The sequence below is a fragment of the Hyaena hyaena genome, unplaced genomic scaffold, assembly GCF_003009895.1.
Source record: "Hyaena hyaena isolate Hyena2069 unplaced genomic scaffold, ASM300989v1 scaffold_46, whole genome shotgun sequence".
NCBI lineage: Eukaryota > Metazoa > Chordata > Mammalia > Carnivora > Hyaenidae > Hyaena > Hyaena hyaena.
This window is the reverse complement of record NW_024080678.1, coordinates 242931-261938: the sequence shown is the minus strand read 5'-3', so window position 1 is coordinate 261938 and position 19008 is coordinate 242931. Positions and strand designations below refer to the sequence as shown.

At 45.0% G+C, this 19008-nt stretch overlaps 1 protein-coding gene across 12 annotated transcripts in view; it reads right to left on the bottom strand.

Annotated features, from left to right (window-relative positions):
- RBFOX2 (RNA binding fox-1 homolog 2) overlaps positions 1–19008 on the bottom strand; it is a 282729-nt gene that overhangs the window by 147271 nt on the left and 116450 nt on the right. The window contains exon 1 of one of the 12 annotated variants that reach the window (XM_039230432.1): positions 8939–9108. The exons of 9 other annotated variants lie outside the window; for them this stretch is intronic. Coding sequence is in view for 1 of the 3 variants with exons in the window: in XM_039230429.1 (XP_039086360.1) it covers positions 7304–7318 (15 nt within the window). In the remaining 2 variants the exon portion in view is untranslated. 2 more of the 12 variants (XM_039230430.1, XM_039230429.1) reach the window with 2 other exon arrangements.

Below are 19008 nucleotides of genomic sequence, written 5' to 3'. Positions count from 1 at the left end.
AGAGTCCAGGATATCACATACCTGCTTGTCTCCCTCCTTGCCTACTTAGTTTGGAGGACCCTTCAGATCTCTCCTAAAATGCCTTGGGGCTTCGGCATCAGCCAGATTCTCCAGTGACGTTTCCTCCCCAGCTTTAAGTACACATGGGTGAATCTCTACCTCAGCACCCCAACCCGCACCTCTCCTCTGAGCTCCAGACTCACATCAAATTGCCACTGAACTTCTCCACTTGGATGTCTAACAGAGATTTCAAACTTAACCAGTCCAAACCATAAATGCTGTTTTCCTGTGGACTCTGTTCTGCTGTAAGGATATAGCCCATCCATCCTAATTCTTCAACCCCAAAGCTGAATAACCCAGACTCCCTCTCTCACCACCCAGACAAGCCGTCGCTAATCCTATCAAATTGCACTCCAGAGTCTAAGCCATCACCTCCTGCTTCCACCTACAGCAAGCAGCTCCCTGACCTCCCTTATCACTTTCCCTAAAGGAAGCTGCTCTCCTGCTTAAACTCTTCCATTTCCTTCCCATCTCAACCAAATCTCTATCCTGGGGAATGATCTGACCCCCCACCTACCTCTCCAGTCTCATCTTCCTACACTCTCTTTTCTCTTTGTTCTCTACACTCCAAACACACACACACACACACACACACACACACACACACACACACACACACACCCCAACTGGCCTATTTCACCCTCGTTCATGCGTTCAGGGTCCTATTTGCTTACGTGTTTACAGTTAAAAAATACAAACTCTTGGGGTGCCTGGGTGGCTCAGTCGGTGAACCATCCGACTTTGGCTCAGGTCATGATCTCACAGTTTGTGGGTTCGAGCCCCGCATCGTGCTCTGTGCTGACAGCTAGCTCAGAGCTTGGAGTCTGTTTCAGATTCTGTGTCTCCCTCTCTCTCTGATCCTCCCCTACTCATGCTGTCTCTCTCTCAGAAATAAATACAACATTAAAAAAAAAACAAACTCTTTATGGGAAAGAATTTTATCTTCTTCATTCTCCTTCCCCATCCCAAAAGCAATCAGCACACAGCTGTCATCAATAAATGTGTTAACTACTAGAGCCTCATATTATTAATATAATCTTTTGTTTAACCCGTTACAGTTTTCTGAGATTTAAAATATGCATCGAGCCAATTTCACCCACAGTATAAATATAAAATCTTTTAGAAGCCTTTTGGCTTTTATTAAAGCATTCAACTCTTTATCCAAGCTCAAGTTATAATCTCCCAGTTCATGAGTTCAAGCCCCATGTCGGGCTCTGGGCTGACAACATGGAGCTGAGCCTGCTTAGGATTCTCTCTCCCTCTCTCTCTGCCCTGCCCCCATGCACACACACACACACACACACGCGTGCGCACACACACTCCATCTCTCAAAATAAATAAACTTTAAAAAAAAGAAGCCCCTAATTATCTTTCTAATATACAAATCTGATCATACCTGATCTTGCTTAAAATCCACAAATGATTCTTTGCTGAAATAAACCAGCAAACACCTTAAACTATTCAGATCATCTGGTCTCTACAATTTTACATTTTCATCCACCGCTATTCCCCTCATTCCACACATATAAGCCACATGGAATTACATATGGCTCCCACACTCACATACTTCCTCACCAATCTATCCCTTTTTAGAAAATCAGTGACCCTTTCTACTCACCCACTCTGCCTGCCTGTTTCCTCCCCTGCTAAAGACTTCTTTCAACTCCTAGATGCTGTCAGCATATTTCAGTTCTCTCTTCCTGCCACTCTTTTACCTCAATTTCCTGGTGTGCTGGGTTTCCTCCTGAAGAAAGAGCTCTCTGGAACCTTGTTCCCTGCTTCCTCTGAGGGCTGGTTCATCAAAATCATTACCAGACGTTGATTTCTCTTCTTGCTTCTAAATTTGCTCCCATTTTTTTCTGAACATTTTCACCTTAAGCCATCCTGACCCCTGCACACAGCTTCCACTACCACTGCCTGCAGATTTCTCCCAAATTTATGGCTTAAGCCTCTATTTTCCCTTCTATTTCCAGATCTAGGTGGCCAACTATCTGAACAGAATTTCCCTTGGAACATTTCAAAGTTACCCCAAAATACTAATTCCAAATCAAAGTCAAGATCCCCGACCTCTTCCACCCCTACAGAAGCCCTGACATGCTTCCAAATCATGACATCTGCCAACGTCACCTGCGGCACATCTCTCCTTACGTCTAGCTGTCCCCGCGTGTGCCACCATCCCTGCTCTCGGCCACTTACACGATTACACCCCATCACCTCGCTTCTCTCTCTGCACTCTCACTCCCCTCTAGTCTTTTTTAAAAAACAAATTAATTATCAACCCCACTTCAGCCTACTCCCGATCCTACTTAAAATCTTTTAATGGCTTTTCACTGCTAAGTATCTATTCTCAGACTCTGGCCTCCAGTGTTACCTGAACTGAACTGTTTCTACTTTTTGTGATAACTCAATTTCCTACTCATCTAGTTTTTTCACTGTGTAGGCCAATTAGAATGGAAAAGTTGTGGGATGCCTGGGTGGCTCAGTCGGTGAAGCGTCCGACTTCAGCTCAGGTCACCTCACGGTTTGTGGGTTCGAGCCCCGCGTCGGGCTCTGTGCTGACAGGTCAGAGCCTGGAGCCTGCTTCGGATTTTGTGTCTCCCTCTCTCTCTGCCCCTCCCCACTCATGTTCTGTTTCTCTCTGTCTCAATAATAAATAAACATTAAAAATTTTTTTAAAAATGGCAAAGTTGTGACCAAAAGTGAGCATTAAAATGTTAGCCTGTCACCTGAATGGTAACTGGTTATTACCCTATATGTGCTTCACACAGAATAGCTTCTCAAAATCTTTAACAAAGATTACCTCATAATCTGTCTGGTATTACCGGCCCCATTTGAAAGACCAGAAAACTAATGCTGGAAAGGTCATAGGCTGGCAGATGGCTTCACTGAGACCAAACCCTCTGTCTTCTGACTCAGTCTGTGATGTCCATGTTTTAGGATGAAATCATCAGTTACTGAGGCTTTATTTCTAAAATGGAGGGTACATTTTTCTAAGATGACTCCATTAAGGTTCCCAGGAACTACCACATTCTTTTCACAACCTGGGAAACCAAGGCATGTACAGGGAAGTAACTTCTCTCTGGTAATCAATGGGCATAGAAACAGAATTCAGGGGATCTCACTTTCATTTCTCTAGTCTAACCTAGAGCCACATGGTAGTGGTGACAAACGGATACCACTGAATAAAAGATGTTAAGCATGGTGCAGGGACCTCCGAGGCCAGACAGACCAGAGTTCAAATCCTGCCTCTGCCACCTCTCAGCTGTGTGACTTGAGCAAGTTTCTAACGTCTGTGCTCTCCCAGCTATGAAATGAAGACAATGGCCAACCCCGAGGTGTGCTGGGGACTAAGCGACGTAGATGCCTAACGTGTGTTACCACTCAATAAACAGTTAAAGTGAGCGAAACAAACCCATCGGCTTCTCCCAAAAGAGAATAGTGTGACGAGAACTAACAGCCATGGAGTGAAAAACAGATGGGACAGAATTTCTACCTCTGCCATTTACTGTCATGCACTCCCTCCCACTATCTCCCCCCCGGCCCCCCCGCCCCGTCTCATTCCTCACTTGTACAATAGAGATAGTGATGCTTAGCCCTTGGCACTGCTGTGAGGATGAAATAAGAGAACATCTAAAAGCATTTTCTTAAGTGAATGGCATCATACAAAAATCATTATTATCTGTGAACACACGCTCTCTGCTGCTACTCTAATGCTTTAAGGGCATGAGAAGTCTCTAATCATCTTTGTGTTTGAATCAACTGGGAGCACAGTCCTCTGCCCACCGCAGGCATTGGTCAGACACTGGCTGAGCTGAGTTCGTAAGAAGACAGGACTGAACTATGACAAAACAACAGTTTCCAGCAAAGTCCACAAGTTCATCCACTGAGGAGATGGGTGACATGGGGCACCTGGGTGACTCAGTTGGTTGAGCGTCCAACTTCAGCTCAGGGCACAAGCTCGTGGTTCCTGAGTCTGAGCCCAGCATCAGGCTCTCTGCTGACAGTGCAGAGCCCGCCTCAGATCCTCAGTCTCGCTCTCTTTCTGCCCCTCCTCCACTTGCGTGTACATGCTCTCTTTCTCTCTCAAAAATAAATAAAACATTTAAAAATAAGAATCTGGGTGAGAGAACCTGGGACTAGTCCAGCTAAGATCAATTCAGACAGGGAGAACACATTCTAATTCCTGGGAATTTAGATAAATGGTCTATAATTTTGTTTACCTCCTATAAATCGTATAATCATCAAGCAAGTAAGTTCCCTCACTACAGGAATTATGTGTCTCCCTTCTTCCCTCCCTCCCCTCCCCCACTACCCTAATGAAAGTTGAACAGTGTTGTACCTGGAAAAAAAAAGGTTGAGAAGAAACAACCAGGATGCTCCCCATCAGGAAACAACTTTAATGAGGGCTCTCTAGGCACAAGTACTTAAAATCCTGACGAAGGGGGAGACCCTTTACACGAAACTAGTTTGTGTTTATCATCGTTTTCCCTACACACATTCAAAGGCGGTCTTCACATGGCAGCGTGGTAAGCAGTCTCTTCACGCAAATGTTCAAAGCATAAAGTTACTTACTAAACACCTACTGTGTGCCATATAGCACGTTAAGCATACTTCTTAGACAATCTCAGGTTCTGACATTAATCCCCCATGAGGGCTATTATCTTCCCCATGGGACAAATGAAGAAACCGAGGTTCAGAGAGGTTAAGTAATTTGTTCACGGCCACACGACTGGAGACGACAGAGGTGGGATTTAGACATAGTAAAAAAAAATGCATATTCTCGGTGCCATACCATGCTGTCCACTGATGCTACCCAAGTCTCTAAAAAGCAGGGTGACTGAACAGTTAAGTGGGGAGAAGATGTAGCAAAATTGGGAAGGTGTGGCAGAGACATGTACAGAGAGCACAAAATGGCATGCTACCTCGGAGTTCGAGATGCGCTGAAGCAAACGAGGAGCCGCGTCTAACTGCACGGACCCAAATGCCTGGGTGAGCTCTTTCATTCTTCGGCTCCACAGGTTCTAAGATGTCCATACCACTCAGAGGTACTGACAACTGAACACGGTTCAGTAATTTTTCCAGAATCCTGAGAAATGGTGCCTGTAACTCATGGCTGGTATCAAACCAAGCAGGCAACGGAGGTGATTAGTTTCCACAGAGGTCAGAGATTTCACATGTTCACCGGGACCCACACAGTCTTGCACAACTGGGTGTCCTTCTGGCACACAGGCTGCTACAGGAATCCACTTCCCAGACTCCAGGCCTTACGGGAGGCTCTATTATCTCATGGATATAAAAACTGAGGCTCACACCAGTTAAATGACTGCCCAGTGCTGCACGGCCGGGCACTGGCCTAGACAAAACTCCAGTCTCCTATTCCCTGCCCAATAAATTCTCCCCACGGCACCTCCTCGGTGCCTCCCCACATGACACCTGACCACCTAGACACCCTTCTCTATACCTGGGTGTTATGTAGCTATAGCTCCTTCTGGACGTTTTCACCGCATTCCACAAATGCGTGGGGCGCTGAGATAGAGGACGCAGGTAGTAAGAGAGCTGACACACATCTCACCCTCTGGACAGCACTGCACATACAGACGGTTGTAGTATTTTTAGGGCACAAAGTGGCAAACTAGAATGTGTGTGCCCAGGTGACCAGGAGAATCTTAGCCCCGTGTGGCTGCTCCGAGGGTGGAGGGGGATAGGGGTCTTGGCATATGTGTATCATTGGGTCAGAAGCTCTATTTGAAGTCTAATAAGTTACAGGGGACTGAGAGAAATATACAAATAACTATGCAACGGAGGAGCCTGTCACTGTCTGCTCTCGTCAAACATAAACAAGCAGAAATGAGATGAACCCGATTTGCTTCTTTTCATGACTCCTCTTCCAAACACATCAAGACAGAATAACCCAGCCTCTGGCCAACAGACAGCTCATCAGTCCCACCGACAAGGCTGCACATATCCCTGACACGGATGCCTCGCTCTCGGGGAGCTAAAGACGACTTAAAGGACACAGAGTGTGTCAGAGAGCTTTGACTTCTTACAAACAATAGGAAAATAAATCAATAAGGGGAGGAAATTGTATTTCAAGGTCATATTCAAATATGAAGGGAGGAGGAAAAGAAGTCCCTCCCAACCGACACACACACACACACACACACACACACACCCTCTGTGACCTAGCTCCATCTCCATAAACCTAGTTAAAACTCTGCCTTCTGATATTTATAAATTTAGGCTGTCTGAGCCAAGTAGGTTTCTGCAATTCCAGATATCTAGGCTGAAGGGCAAAGGGCAAAGTGAAACTTTCAAAAGCTGGCCAGCTGCCAAGGGCATCACGTCGAGGAGGCTCCCTTAGCAACACACAACAGCTGTCTGCTCAAGAGAGGGCGCCGCCATCTTTGCAAGGGGCTATAGATGCTCTTATGTTCGCAGCTAAAAGCAGGGTGGTTTTTTCCCCCCCTTGTATTATTTTCCCTGTCATTCCCCTAATAGTTATCACATTTCACAATGTAAAGACCTCTCCAGTCCCAGTATGTTTCTCTTCCTCCCAAATTACAACGCCACACTTAACGACAAATTCAAATAATGTTCAGGTACTGAGTTCTTGGCAAATACAAAATGCTTTATAATGTCAGGTTATTAATTACTATTCTCACTGCTATAGACTTGGTTCCTAACGATGGGCAAGTCACTCTGTGACTTAATTACTTCCCTCATAAAATTTTCATAACAACGGTGACCTACTTCATAAGACTACTGTGAAGGACAATAAAAATTATTTAAAACTTATAAAAGCTCATTCCTAATTAAGAATCACGCCACCTACTGGCTCTCAAGACCTAAAGGGATGGTCTGATTAGCACACACAGAGCCCCCAAAACAAAACGCAGGTGGGTCCTGACCCACAAGGAAGCCCGCAGTTCCCAAAGCCGCTGGCTCATTTCGCCCGCCCCATCTGCCTTCTCCAGACCTACCAAGCCCGGGGGATGGCACTGCACTGGGAGCTCACCCTTGCGCCTAAGTCTAACAAGATAAACAACACTTTAAAAAAAAAAAAAAAACCAACCAATGTCACAATCACGGCTAGGTTTCAAAAACACCTAACACCTGGGAGCAGAAGGGGATGTGGCAGTCTGTGCTCGGAGAGGAAGGCCATTTGTGCTAGAGCACAACCTCGCAGCTTTCCACTCCTTATATGTGCAAGTGCAAGCCCTCACCCACAGCACGCTGTACTCACCCAGAGGTACATCATGTCAGACCGGGCTGCTCAAACTCAGTGGTCAGTTGATCCTGGACTGCAAAAAGGCACTTCAGTGAACTGTAGGAAAGGAGGTGCCAGACTGGGGGCGGGGGGCAAGCGTCCAGGGTGGGGAGAAACCCCCCCAAATCACTTGAGCTTAAAAATCTAAAACGACGGTCTCCTCCCCCCTCCTCCCTCCTCTCCAGCTGACTGTTCTGTTGTTCTCTCTCCTCCCTCTCCCCCTCCCTCTCCCCCCCTCTCTCTCTGGGAGTTCCCAGCCCCGTGTGTCTGAACTGGAGTGTACAGCACTCTCTCTCTATTTGCCTTCAGGGAATCTCTCTCTGTCATTCTACTTCTAGAAACACAATCATCACTCACAGAGATTATTGCAAAAGGCAGGGATGGGCGGGGCTAGTAATAAACCACCAGCACCAGTTTCTAATGCTAGACATAAACTAGTTTAGGATGGGTTCTTTAAACATGAATGAAGCAATCACAAAACTCAGCCCTCCCAGAAGATCAAGGGGAGTGAGTCAAGTTTCCCCTCTGTCTGTTTCTTCTAGAGCCCCTCAGAAGCCAAGCATGAACCCAGAACCAGCTCAGAGCCTATATTCCCTCCCTTGCACTGCTCTTCTGAATAATTCTGAATTTAAAACAGAAGAAAACTTACATATAAACCTCAAGTGGGCTTTCATCTTTTTTATCACTTGCCCTGGTTCAGGTCCACACAGCCTCCCTTCTGAAGGGAGAAAGGATGAGGGTGTTCAGAGTCCCATGGACTGTGAGCACCCACCATGTTGCAGACTCCTTACTAGACATGGGGATAGAGCAGGGGACAAGGCACTGGTTCGGAAGCTGGGTCTACAAGTATTATTATCATGGCCTGGGGAAAACTACTCAACCCGATGAGGCCCTTGTTTCCTCAACCAAAAACTGTGTACAGTAGTATTCCTTGTGGAGTTACTCTCATGAGCTCAAGTGACGGAACCGCGTGAGCTGTCAAGTTCCTGGTGACCACGCTTCCTAACTGAGTGCACTGCGAACGTTTAGGAGGGACCTCCGATACACCAGGCATACGTTTGATCTATTAGGTTCCACAGTGAGCAACCGGTATCACCAAATCATCTGTCCTCCCGGCTCTTACTCAGAAAACAGCCAACTCCTCCACACACCGATGCCCACGCTCTTTCCTTACTTCCTACCCATTCCTGCATGTTCAAATCCAAAGGCCCACCCCGGCGGCACGTGATCCCTCCCTCCTCTGCGAGCCTGGCCTTTGTAACGTGGCTTTCACCGTTTCTGCCAGTTACTACTACGTTCCCGTCTCTACCGATTTGGACTCCTTTATCCACATCTTTCAGGGTACAGTCCATCTATTTCCAGCCACGGAGTCCTTTGCATAGTACCTCGCACACAGTAGGTGCACTATACGTTCTCAAAAGGTTCTGTGTTTTGAGGAATATTTCACTCCTTTAATTAAAGGAAAAACAAAATGAAACAAACCCCAAAAAGCAAAAACAAAAACAAGAAGCCTACCACCTTCCAGCTGCCTCAGGGTTCTGTTCCCCTCAGACATGTTGAAACGGCTCTCGCCTGCTTGTAAAATCTCCAAGTAAGGTCTGCAAGCCTCACCCTCAAGGCAGGCCCTGCATATTCCGGTGGCAGGTACCCGTTGCTGGCTGTCCCTGTCTAATCCTTCCGGCCGTACTGCTTCCGTATTAGGGCCCTGCTACAGCGGAATTCCTTCTCTCGGGGTAGGAGACAAGTCTCTTTTCCTTTGCTTCTACCACCAAGTCCATGCCTTCCGCCAGAGAGCTTATAAGAAAGACCTTTTCTCTCCTCCCACCTTAAACTCCCAGCTCATTTAAACTTGGAGGTGGGGCAAGTACTCTCAGCCTCACCCAAACCTTTCCTTTTTCTTTATGCAACACCTCTCAGCTCCTCTGAAGGCAGGATTACCTCATTTCCAGTACAAAAGAGGAGTAAGAACTTCCAAATCTAAACCTGAGACAGCCTTTTTTTTTAAGTGGGAAAACAAATCCTGACTTTCTATAAACTGTCGTATCCATAATCAACGTTTATATGCAACTTTCCTCTCTAGCCTCATAGTCTATGCCCTAAATCTTAAGTTACCAGACCTCTTTATACTCCATTCTTAGGATCTGTAATTAAAATCACAGTGTTAAGCAACTGCAGTCTTTTCAAACTCTTTGAAGACACAAAACAGACTCGTTCATTCTTAACCAAGTATCAAAAAAAACAAACAAACAAATTTTGCGTATTGTCACTTTATGGTGTTACCTTTTAGTTGAGTTTAGGATAGGATAAAGATCTACCCCACTCTCCTGGAGCAAAGTAGGAAAAAAATACACAGAGGAAAGGGCTCCTCAACACAAAATAAGGAAAGTTCAAATATGTCATAAAAACCCGAAAACCACCTCCAAAATACTCGTTAAGTGGATCCATTATAAACTTCGGAACCACAGGGAGAGTCTGTAAATTCCTACTCAAAACGATGCTCTCCCTTTTCTCCTTTTCTGATCATAATTTTTAAAGCTGGGTAAACAGTCTGGGTTGGAAATCAAACTCTTCTGTGTTTTTTTCACATGCACCAAAAGAAAAAAAGGAAAAAACTCCAAAAATTCACAGGCAAGCTAAGTGAATCTTCTTCATTCATGTTCCTGCATGTCCACATTTTCCTACCTTTAAAAAAGGGGGGAAGGGGGAGGAAAGGAAACAAAGAGATGGGGGGGAATCTCCCAAATCATCGCAGTCAAATAAGGAAACCTATGATTTCTAGCTGAGAAAGAGACACAAACGTGTAACAATTCCACACTATGAAGACCCTCTGAAAAGGATCAGTCTTCCCCCATACGTAGGATAAGGACACACGCATACTTCATTCTATCAGGAGAACATTTCAGCAGGCTACATGACTGAACTCTGAAATTTAGCGGGCTGTGTATTAGCTCGGAGGAGAGAACGTGAATTTGAGCATCGGAGAAGAAAATGTCCTAGGGAGGGCCCACAGAGGAAGTCTGGCTTGCCTGCTTCTGAGAAAGAAAAATCAGATTATCGGGGACAACAGTATGGGTGCTGCCAGTAATTCTAACGTTATAATGCATCTTGGAGTCCTGCTTCTGAAAGTGCTGGATTTTGTAATGTGAAGAGTCTGGTGGGCCAGACGCTCAGAAAGGGTTTGGAGCCACGCTCTGTATTCCCTGCCACAGAGTCTAACAATTTGAGAGACTGCGTGTTTTATGCAAGTTTCCCTGTGGGTATAAAGGCTGGTGGGGAAGTGTGCACATCTGAGGAGCCAACACAATCTCATAAAAATCTACCTGAGGAATCAGGCACTGAAGATTTTCCTAATGGAATCCCAGACAACCCTCTGTACGTTCCGGACAGAGACAACAGAATCCCCACAGCACTGAGCCATAGAAATAGGCCATATGAGGTCCAACTGACTTTGAGGTTAAAAAAAAAAAAAGTTCAAAGAATAGGGCTCTTTTAACCTTGCTTCCTCTCCGCTTAAAATAGCCAGGATTCCCACAGGGCAGTTCTCTAACAGGATTTTGGTACTCAAACTATGACCCATGGACTAGTAGCAGCAGCATTAACATCAGCGGGGAGCTATTTAAATATGATGACTCTCTTGGGCCCCGCCCTTGACTTAGAGAATCAAAATCAACAAGATAACAAGTGCCCCAGGTGGTCTACCGGCTCATTCAAGTCTGAAAAGCTGGTCCAGGTAAAGCACCTCTCCCACAAAGCACCAGAGACTCGAGGAAGAAAGGCAGAGGTTGCCGCATTGTGGGGGGGGGAGAGGGGTGCACCCCTGGAAGACAAACCTGGGAGTGAGGATGCTACCACTGCTTGCTGGTGTCGACAGGACACCGCCAGCAGCAGCTATTGCTTACATAGGACATTCCATGTGCCAGAACCGTGCGTGCATTTTCTCAATGCATCTTCACAGTATCTCTCTGTAAAGGAGGCCCTGCTTCATCTTTGTCACATATAAAAGGAACTCGGGACTCAAAGGAGCCACAAGCCAAAGGAACACAAGTGTGGAGGGCTCCGAGACGGTTTCAACTGCACCACACCTACACACTGATAACATCCATCAAGACTGCCAAAGTAATGGAAATTCTACCCTCCCTCTGCCCATTACCAAGACTGCCGGCAACAGACGCCCTAGGTGAGGTCAGAACTCAGTGCTCACATGCTGTGTGAGCGCCCAGATCAAATGCCACTCCTACTCCTATGACCAATGTCGTGAAAAGCATGGTTCCAGAAACCTCTTCTGACCTGCGGCTACCATCTATGAAGTCTAAAATGAGCTCTAGATGCATGCGTGGAGGAGGAAAAAAGGGTGCATCTCCGAGTTCACCTCTTGGAAGGCAAATGGGTGATGTATGAGCATTTTCACCCCACAGGGTTTAGGGAACCCACAGCAACTGTCCCTAAAAGAGGAAGATGTGTTATCTTTACATTATCTTAAGAGCTCTGTTCTTCCTCATTATGCTTCAATCATACTCTCAGATAAGCTTCCATACTTCCAAGTAGCTCACTGTTACCCCTCCGGTACAATCCCTGCCCTCTTGGGAAGCCCCTATCCCAACCACTTTTTCATTATCTACCCACTCCAGCCACGTCTTCCACTCCGCCCTCTGTCCAACTGTGATTCCACAGCCCGTAATTAGAATCCCTCCCTTGCAAACACCCTCATTCCCGTGTCCTCTCCGCCCCTGCCACGCGGCAAAACGCCAATCTCCAATCCTGGTGAAACAGTTATCTGCGTTCTCTGTGCCTGTGCCCACACAGCTGAAAGCTGCTGGAAAAAGATCACATAACCAAGCGGGCTGACTTCGCTAGCGGCTCGTGATCACAAAGCTCGACGGGGCGCTCATCGACGCCACACATTCCCACCAAAGCTGCCCTTGCAAGCTTCCTCCTCTCCAAAATGACTCTTGCCTTGTCCTCAAACCTCCTTCAATGATCTCCCCACCATGTGACTTTCAGCTGTCACTCTATCCAAATAGTCATCTTAAAAGAGCAGCATTCAGGGGCACCCAGCTGGCTCAGTCGGTGGAGCGTGTATGACTCTTGATCTCAGGGTTGTGAGTTTGAGCCCCATGTTGGGTGCAGAGATTACTTAAAAATAAAATCTTAGGAAGGAAGGAAGGAAGGAAGGAGGGAGGGAGGGAGGGAAGGAGGGAGGGACATTCAGTGTCTTCTGTTCACCAAATCTACGATCCTACCTAGAAATGCACATCTCCTCTTGCTTATGCTGTTACAACGAAGGAAGCATTCCCGTCATTGTCATCACAGCCCATCTCAGCACTTGTGCTCACGCCCCTCCCCAGGCACCTCTGTAAGGACTGTGTCGCTCTGCTGATCACCCTGCCTCCCGCACCACCATCCCCTCTACTCATCACTGTCCCGCCAGCAAGTACACAACACACCACCCTCAGAAAACCTCCCCGTGCTCTCAGGCCCTGATGGGGAAGGTACACACCGCCGTCACCACCCTGGGGGGCAGTCTGGCAATCTCTACTGAATTATGAAACACGCATGGCCCATGGCTCAGCAACTCCAACCTCCAAGGAGCCTATCTTAGAAAAGCCCCACAAGTTTAGGAAGAAGTTCATTATAGCAATCTGTAAGAGCAAAAGAACTTTAAAAACACCAATGTCCTACAGTAGGCAAAGGACTAAATGGACCATGGTTTTCAAAAACTTCTCCTTTGGCCCCTTACCTCCCTTCCCACCCTGCTCACCACTTCACAGGAATGCTTCTCAAAAAAGCTGACTACACCTGTCTCCACTTCACCCCTCATTTCTTCTTCAATCTCCTCAAAATAAAGTTTCCAAGCCCTTTCACTCCATGAAACCAACTGGTCAATGCCAACGACTTCCATATTACTTACTTCAAAGGACATTTTGCAGCCCTCAACTTACCTGACCTCTTAGCAGGATTCAAGAGTGTTGGCAACTTTCTTAGAATGTTCTCTTCTCCTAAGCTTCTGAGACACTACAGTCCAGGGAGTGTCTTCCCCCGCCCCCCAATCACTGATTACTTCTTCTCAGTGCCTTTTTCTGCCTTCTCCTTCAACAGATCTCTAAAAAGAAAGTGTTTCTTGGGGCTCAATTCCGGGTCATCCTCTTTTATCTGAATTGTGTCATCCATTCCCATTGCTCCAAGTACCATCAACATGCTAATAACTACCAAGTTACACCCCAGCTCAGACCTCTTGTCATGCTCCAGTAGGACTCTCAGCCATCCCACTGACAGTCCCACATAACGGGCTCCAAACTGGGCTCTTAATCTCCACCACCACCACCACCACCGCCTGGCAATCCAGTATACACCTGGCGTTCCCCACCTCAATAATGGTACCTACCACCCGGCAATTAGCAAAGGCAGCGTCTCTTCCCTTATCCCTCTCCCCTCACTCACATCAAACCCACTAGCAAGTTCTGTGTGTCTGACATCTCTGATCTCCTCTGCCACCACCTTAACCCAAGCCACCATCAGTTTCTTCCTGGACATCACTGTTCCTCCACTTCCACTGTGGCTCCCCTTCTAAACACTCATCACAGAGCGGCCTGAGGGAGTCTTTAAAACAAAAATCAGATCATATCGCTCCCATGATTCTACAGCTTCACATTACACTTAACAACGTTCTCTACCTGAAGTCCCTAGAATGGCCTTCAAGGTCCTAAATGACCTGCTATGTGCCTGCCTCTTCAACCTCAGTGCACATCACTGCCTGGCCTTCAATCACCAGGCTCTAAATGCACTGGCCTCACACCAGTTCCTGATCTAGTCCACCCCTCCCCCCGGGACCCCAAAACTCCTTTATCCCCCTCTTCTTGAAATCCCTCCTCACTCCACTTCATCCTCTGCAAGGCTGGCTCCTTCTTATCTTTCAGACCTAAAAACAGCTCCTCAAATAAAACTCTCCCAGACCACTCTCTCTAGCTGGAGAGCCTCCGCCCAAGCCCCTGCTCTCTACTCCTGTGCTCGTTTTATTTTCTTCCAAGTAGATAGCAAAACCTATCGTTTATTTATTCCCTTGGTTTCTTATTTGTTTTCAATTTCTCTATTAAAAAGCAGTTATTTTGTGTATACCACATAACAACTGAGATCTTCTACTATGGAACATTTTATCCCTTGACTTTTTGTTAGGAAAGGTCAAAGTTATTTGTAGGAGTTTCTGGCATTCAGGCAACTGTCTCACTAAGTCCTATAAATAAAGCTAGAGCACTACTAATTTTGCCCTAGTAACCAAAAGGGCTCAAAGTTCTTGATAGCTACAAACCATAAATACATCCCTGCACCAATGGCTCCAGAATATTAGTTTGCAATAACCATAATATTGATATGAAAAAGCAGTGCCAATCCATTTATGTTAAACTAATCTGAACACCAACCTTCCAAACTGCCTCCTTTCCAATACTATAAATGTGTTCTGCTAAGCACAAAAAAATAGCATCCCAATCCAAGCTCCACTACGGTCAAGCTTGTTGTGTAGAAGCTAATTATCCAGAGTCTAAAACCAGGCCTCCAACACAGTAGCCACTAGTCACAGGAGCTGCTATGTGAATTTAATTTAATTTAATTAGCTAAAATTGAATTTTCAGTTCCTCAGTCACACTAGCCACATTTCAAGGGCTCAAGAACCACATGAGGCTGGTGGACAGAACAGATAAAAAACATTTCCATCGCCACAGAAAGTTCTATTGGACAGAGCTGTTCTAGAACATGGTAATAACTAGGAACCAAAAGGTCCTCTAAGTACCCAAACTACCAAGATGTTCATGTACTTTCATCAGCAGGGAACCACCACCAGGCCTTCCCTCTGAATCTACTTATTTTTATTTTAGGAATAATAAATTTCTGTCCTGGTTATCTGGCCACTTGCCCATTGAGAATTTAAAAGGCAAATTAGGAAAAGGGAATTAGGAAGCAGTAAGGACCGAGTACCAGGGGAAAGGGGAATATTACGTTGGAGGCAGCCACATCAGGAACAAGAGAGACCAAAAGGAAAAAAAAATCTAAAAAGCAGGTAAGATGTTAAAATGCAGACAGATGTCAAAATGGGACCACAGAGTTAAGGCCAAACGAGTAAGTGCTCCTGAAATACCACCCTTTAGTCATAAACAATAATCGATGCTGACAACTGTGTTCAAACCATTAACAAAGTGTCTACTATTATACTATGAAAATGAAATAAACTATATAGTTTTATAATACACTTTGCAAGGATTTATTTCCAAAATAACGAAATCTTAAACATCTTGGTTTTTAGAGAAGGGAAAATCCTCTAAGGGAGCTGGAATACACCACCACTGAAAATAACTCATTCCTAAAATATTCTGCATAGTCAAATGTTCAATTCAGTTCAACCAAACATGAACGAATGTGCAGTTAAACCAATATGAACAAATGCTGTTTACAGAGCAGGGGCAGATACGAGAATCAGATGAGATCCTTCTGTTCAAGGAGGTATGGCTCCTCCGTACAGAGGAACACTACATAGCTTGGGTGGGGGCAGAGAAAGCTCTGGGAATACTCTAGATTTTTAAGTGATAAAAGAAAGGTTCAGAATAATTTATGCCACAATATCGTGGAGGGGGCAGGGCGCGATGAGGAATTATACACAAAATGATAAAATGCCTATTGTCTCAAGGGGAAAGGCACTGGAAGGGCTCAAAACTAGAATCAGGAAGCAACTTTTCACTATTTGTCTATTTTGTAGTACCTTTTGAATACTGAGTCATATACAGGTACTGTATTCAAAAAACAATAATCATCCTAAGGTTTTTTTTTTTTTTTTTTTTAAAGCAAGTTCTCTATCCCCAAGAAACATAATCTAATGGCTTACCCGGGCCTCAAAAAACTGAAGGGATAGACACCTAAATATTTAGCTTATATTTTATTCTTACTAAAAAGCTCACTCTCTACTATTTGGAATCCCAATTAATGAATTGGTTTCAAAAAAACTCAAAGTTGAGGTGCACCTGAGTGGCTCAGTCGGTTAAGCATCTGACTTGGGCTCAGGTCATGATCTCACAGTTCGTGGGTTCAAGCCCCCTGTCGGGCTCTGCACTGACAGCTCAGAGCCTGGAGCCTGCTTCAGATTCTGTGTCCCCTCCCCCCGCCCCCCCTCCTCCCCGCCCTGTCCCTGTTCATGCTCTGCCTCTCTTGGTCTCAAAAACAAATAAAACATAAATAAATAAATAAATAAACATTTAAAAAATTTTTTTAAACTCAAAGTTGAACTTGAAACAGAAATTGCAATTATCCTTATCATGATTTCATATTAACTTTTGAAAAAAAAAATAAAAGCTTGCATAAAGATGTATACTTTCTGGAACAAAACCAGCTTATTGGATAATCCAGCAAAGATCGGTTGAAAAGCTCCCAGGAAAGCTACAGAAAGGTCTCCTGTACCATGTGGGAGGCAAAGTCAGGACACTCTGATAGTCCCTGAGGGGAGAATGCTGGTGCTTTCCCAATATCCTTTCTTTCATTCTACCTTAGTAACAAAACTCGGTTTTCTTTCTAGGACATGACCATACACACCTTACAAAAAACCAAAAACCAAAAACCAAAAAACTGTATCTCCCGACCTCCCTTGTGGTGAGGTGTGGCCGTAAGACTAAGCTCTGGCCCATGAGATATTAGTAGGAATGTTATAGGAGCCTTCCTGAAAGTCTTCTTAAGCTGGGGAGGAATCACGGCTGGCGCTGTAGCAACCATCTGAGCCACATGCTTCAGACAGAAAAGAAAAGGACAATAAGGCCCCTGGATCTGTGACAACCACAGAGCACAACATCGGCTCTGGACTACCTACTTTCATACTTCTTTTTCCTCCAAGACAAAAAAAACCCTCATTCTCGTTTAAGCCACCTGATGGGGGTAGAGGGGGTTTCTGTTATGTGCAGCTGAACTTAATCCTAAGTAAGCCTTTCGATAGTAAATTATTTTACTGTTAATTTACAAATCAAAATGATAGAAATTTGATACGACAGAAACCAAAATGATAGAAATAAAATTTCAGCTTAACAGTTCCTGAATTCCAGTATGGGAAAAAAAAAATACACACACACACACACACACACACACACACTCCCATTTTCACCACGTATAAAATGGGGGTGATAATGCCTGTATCACAGGGATGCTGTCAGACTCAAATAAAATAGACTATGCTAACTAGTCTGTAAACAGAGTGTTGTATCTATCATTACTATAGCAATTACCGCTATACTAGCCAACTGGTTAAGTGTGAATCGCAAAACAAAAATTATTATGAAAGCAATGAAATAGAAACCTGTGTTTGGAACCCAAGGAATTCTGGGACCCTGTCCCAGACCTCCTTCACCAACTTTCTTATCTCTTTACTTTGCAGACAATACTATATCAGGAACCTCAGTTTCCTTTTCTAAAGTACTGGGGGTGGGGGGCGGGGGAGGAGGAGTTGAGTGGTTGTAAGGGGAAAAAAGAGTAGCGGTGGTAAATAGTTGAACGCCGTTAGGGAATATGACACGTCTGAAATACAGAACCCTGTTTTGGCATTTCACAAACTGTCAGGAGGTAGTCCAGCCAGCAATTTTTAAATTGATGCTAGCAATAGGGTTTCCTTCTACACTTTATCCATTCAAAAGAAAATGCCAAATACATGCCTACAGCTTCTACCGAGTATGTGGTAACTTACCACCCAAAGCAGGATGCGGGATTTGAGAAAGAAGCAGAGGTGCCCTGATACAAAAAAGACTTTTTTTTTAACCTGTGCACTCAGGTACAGGCAGTATACATAAAACAAAAATGGCTTAATCTCTCATTTTTACACTTAAAAACAATGTGACTTCTCCAAAATGTGTCTTGAAGTTCTGAAAAAAAAGCAAATGAATTCACTTGTTGAAGCCACCGACTCGCCTGGGAAACCGCTTCTGGGGACTACGCTGGTCCACACAGACACCGTGCAGGAGCCGTACTGGGCTGTGCCGCTCCATTCATTCTACTGTGCAAGGTATTCCATGGTCATATAACTTCAATACACATGCTTGAAACAATTTTACTATTTGCCAGATTTCAGCTTTTCATAATCTTCTAAGAGGACACCGAAATTAATAGATGCCTTTTACTAATTTTCAAATACAGTCACAGGAAGCAAACAAGCTATCCAGGGGTGTCGGAGATTAGCTGGCAGGCAGGCAGAAGCCAGGAATCTGCGGCGTGTGTTAAAGGGCTACAGTCAGGATAACAGGAGTGTGAGAAACAAAGGCAGACATCTTGAAGGATTTTGTTTCGAGAAGGGCTACCAGAAGTACTGCCGATTTATGTACCCTTCTCCGCTGAATGGCCAGATCCAAGGGGCTTTAAGTAAGCAGTATGATTTCTGGGGGAATTAGAACTCTTCTACCTTTCCTAGATGATACACTTTTTTTATAATGACTATTTGTGAGTCTGAGGTATGGCCGAGGGCTTGAGGGTCTTCTGAACCAGCAGGAAAAATAAAAACACTGAAATAACACGATCTCCTGAGAAGGTAATCTGTCTAATGCTACAGTGAACCAGACCATTCCATCCCAGATCTAACCGAGGTCTTCGATATCAAAGTTGTCCCAAAAGAGATAGTACATCCCAAGCCCTATAAACTTATTTTCAGGCTATGACTACACTTTTAATAA